We start from the raw sequence: 2,109 nt of genomic DNA on the forward strand, positions 1-2,109 counted from the left end.
AACAGTGATCAGGGAGATTGACAAAAATAACCAAAATAAATTCACTTTTTGTTTAAATAACAGTTACGAAACAATGAACAACAAACAACTTACGTACGTTTTGCAAGTATCTGAAGATGAGGTTCTGCACGACAGTGGTTAAGGAAAAAAGAACAAAGCAGCATAGTCTCTGCTCACTTAAACAGCTGTTCGATCCTACCCCCGGCTCACCTTCGTTTTCTGAAACCGAGGCCTGGTGCCTACGCAAACGCAAAGTGTCCGAGTAGGCATGATCCGGGTCCCCTAAAGACTCTGAAGAAAGCCCCTTCCCACTCTTACTTTCTGCTGGGGTTTCCTTGTGCCGACATCTTCCTCTTCCCCGAGTCCGTTAACTTCCGCTTACACTCGACATCTACTGAAAGCTCTCCTCCCTCCTTTCGCCCCTTTCACTCATGTACTCCCCAGGCAGGGGTCAGCCCAAGCCCACCTCCCACCCATCACCGATCCTTCAACTACCCGCGCTTTCTCCCGGTCTCCGTCGCCCCGAGGGCTCATGGGATGTGGGTCTGTACTCCGCTCCCTCAGGCCTGCTCTTTGCCTGAGCCTTCGCACACTGCTTTCGGGCCCGAACCTCCTAATCCTGACATCCAGCGGAGGATACGATGGGCTGCACCATCACCTTCTGCACTTTCTGGCCCTGGCCACGGTACGCCATGGTGAAATAATCTCACAAAGCGCACGCCCGCACGCCGCCTCAGAAAGCAATTTCCGGAATAAAGAACCGGAAGCGGAAGCGCATGGAATCACGCGGCGCCCTGGGCCGCCCCTGGGAAATGCCTCTCTAGCCACAAAGCCGCTTTTCTCTGCGCTTCATGGCATCCGGGGGAGGCCAAACTGATGCGGCCGCACTTGGAAACCTGGGTCGATCCTATGGCGCCACCTGGAGGGAAGCTGGAGGAGGCGCCGAGGGGCTTCCGTTGCCAGGAGGTCGTGGTGGGGAGGCTGCAGCCGGTTTCCGTTTTCCGAGTTAGCCTTGAGAGCCAAAATCCTCCCGCTGCGTATTTTTGCGTCTGTAAAGTGCGTGAATGTAGTGCTTTTCCGGAGGCCTACCCTGCTCGGGTGCAGCAGCGTCGCGGCGGAGAGGATAGGGCGGCCAGAAGCTCGTACCCAGGCCGTGCACACGCGGCCTCGGCCAGGAGCCATCTGCATTGGAAAGCCAGCCAGATGCAGTGGCTTGCCCGGGTCACAACCCACCTCTCATCAGCCCGGTGGCGAGTGATGTTGATGGCGAATTGGGGGGAAGGCGCTGAAATCCGCCTGCTGGGCGCAAGTCCCGCTCACGTGGAGCCGTGGGGCCGGGGGTAAACCACCCTGCCTTGCCGTGGCTTGGCTTAGTTTCCGGAACTGAGGTTCCGATGCGCCTCCCTCCGGAGAGGAAGATGCCACGAGGAGCGGCCGGGGTGCGCGCCCATTAGGGCCTGGCTCGGGGTTTCCGGTGTGACACAGCCGGCCGGCGGAGGAGCCGGATTCCGCAGGCCTGCCGGGCCCCCCAACCCCCCCACCTTTCCAGGCTTCTGGCCGGGCGGAAACTTCATTTAAGTGGAACGCCCGCCTTACAGACGAAGAAACTGAAGCTCAGCGCTGAAGAGACTTACTTGCCTCAAGACCGCCACGCAGGGCAAATGGCGGAAGCACAATTCGGTCGGCCGAAGCCTTCTGCTCAATGCGGCTCGTAATATTAATGATGATCTTCTCTGGAAAGCGATTTTTCAACTACAAAACTCTAGAAAACGCATGGGATGACTATTTCTTTAAAAAAACAGAAACCTGGCCGGGCTCGGTGGCTCAGCCGGTAAACCCCAGCCCTTTGGGAGGCCTAGGCCAGTGGATTGCCTGAGCCTGCGGGTTCGAGACCCACCCAGGCAACTTGACGAGCCCTTGTCTCTACAATAAATAAAAAATTAAGCCGGGCTCGGTGGCTCAGCCTGTCATCCCGCGCCTTGGGAGGCCGAGGTGAGTGGGTGGCCTGAGCCCGCGGGTTCGAGACCCGCCTGGGCGGCGAGACCTCGTCTCTACAATAAATCAAAAAATCAGCCGGGTGTGGTAGCGCGCGCCTGTAATTCCGGCTAC

The 2,109-nt window shown here is 57.8% G+C and overlaps 1 protein-coding gene across 4 annotated transcripts in view; it reads right to left on the minus strand.

Annotated features, from left to right (window-relative positions):
• The window catches only part of SNRPE (small nuclear ribonucleoprotein polypeptide E), an 8,649-nt gene extending 7,790 nt beyond the window's left edge, over nucleotides 1-859 (minus strand). The window contains exons 1-2 of one of the 4 annotated variants that reach the window (XM_021715553.1): nucleotides 611-626; nucleotides 98-138 (exon numbers count right to left, since the gene is read on the minus strand). In XM_021715553.1, the coding sequence (XP_021571228.1) occupies nucleotides 98-138; nucleotides 611-626 (57 nt within the window). The other 3 variants (XM_008064054.1, XM_008064055.2, XM_008064056.1) reach the window with 3 other exon arrangements.
• Between the last annotated feature and the right edge of the window lie 1,250 nt (nucleotides 860-2,109).

Source organism: Carlito syrichta, unplaced genomic scaffold (genome assembly GCF_000164805.1).
Source record: "Carlito syrichta isolate Samal-C Ts95f unplaced genomic scaffold, Tarsius_syrichta-2.0.1 Scaffold307186, whole genome shotgun sequence".
In the NCBI taxonomy this organism is placed as follows: domain Eukaryota; kingdom Metazoa; phylum Chordata; class Mammalia; order Primates; family Tarsiidae; genus Carlito; species Carlito syrichta.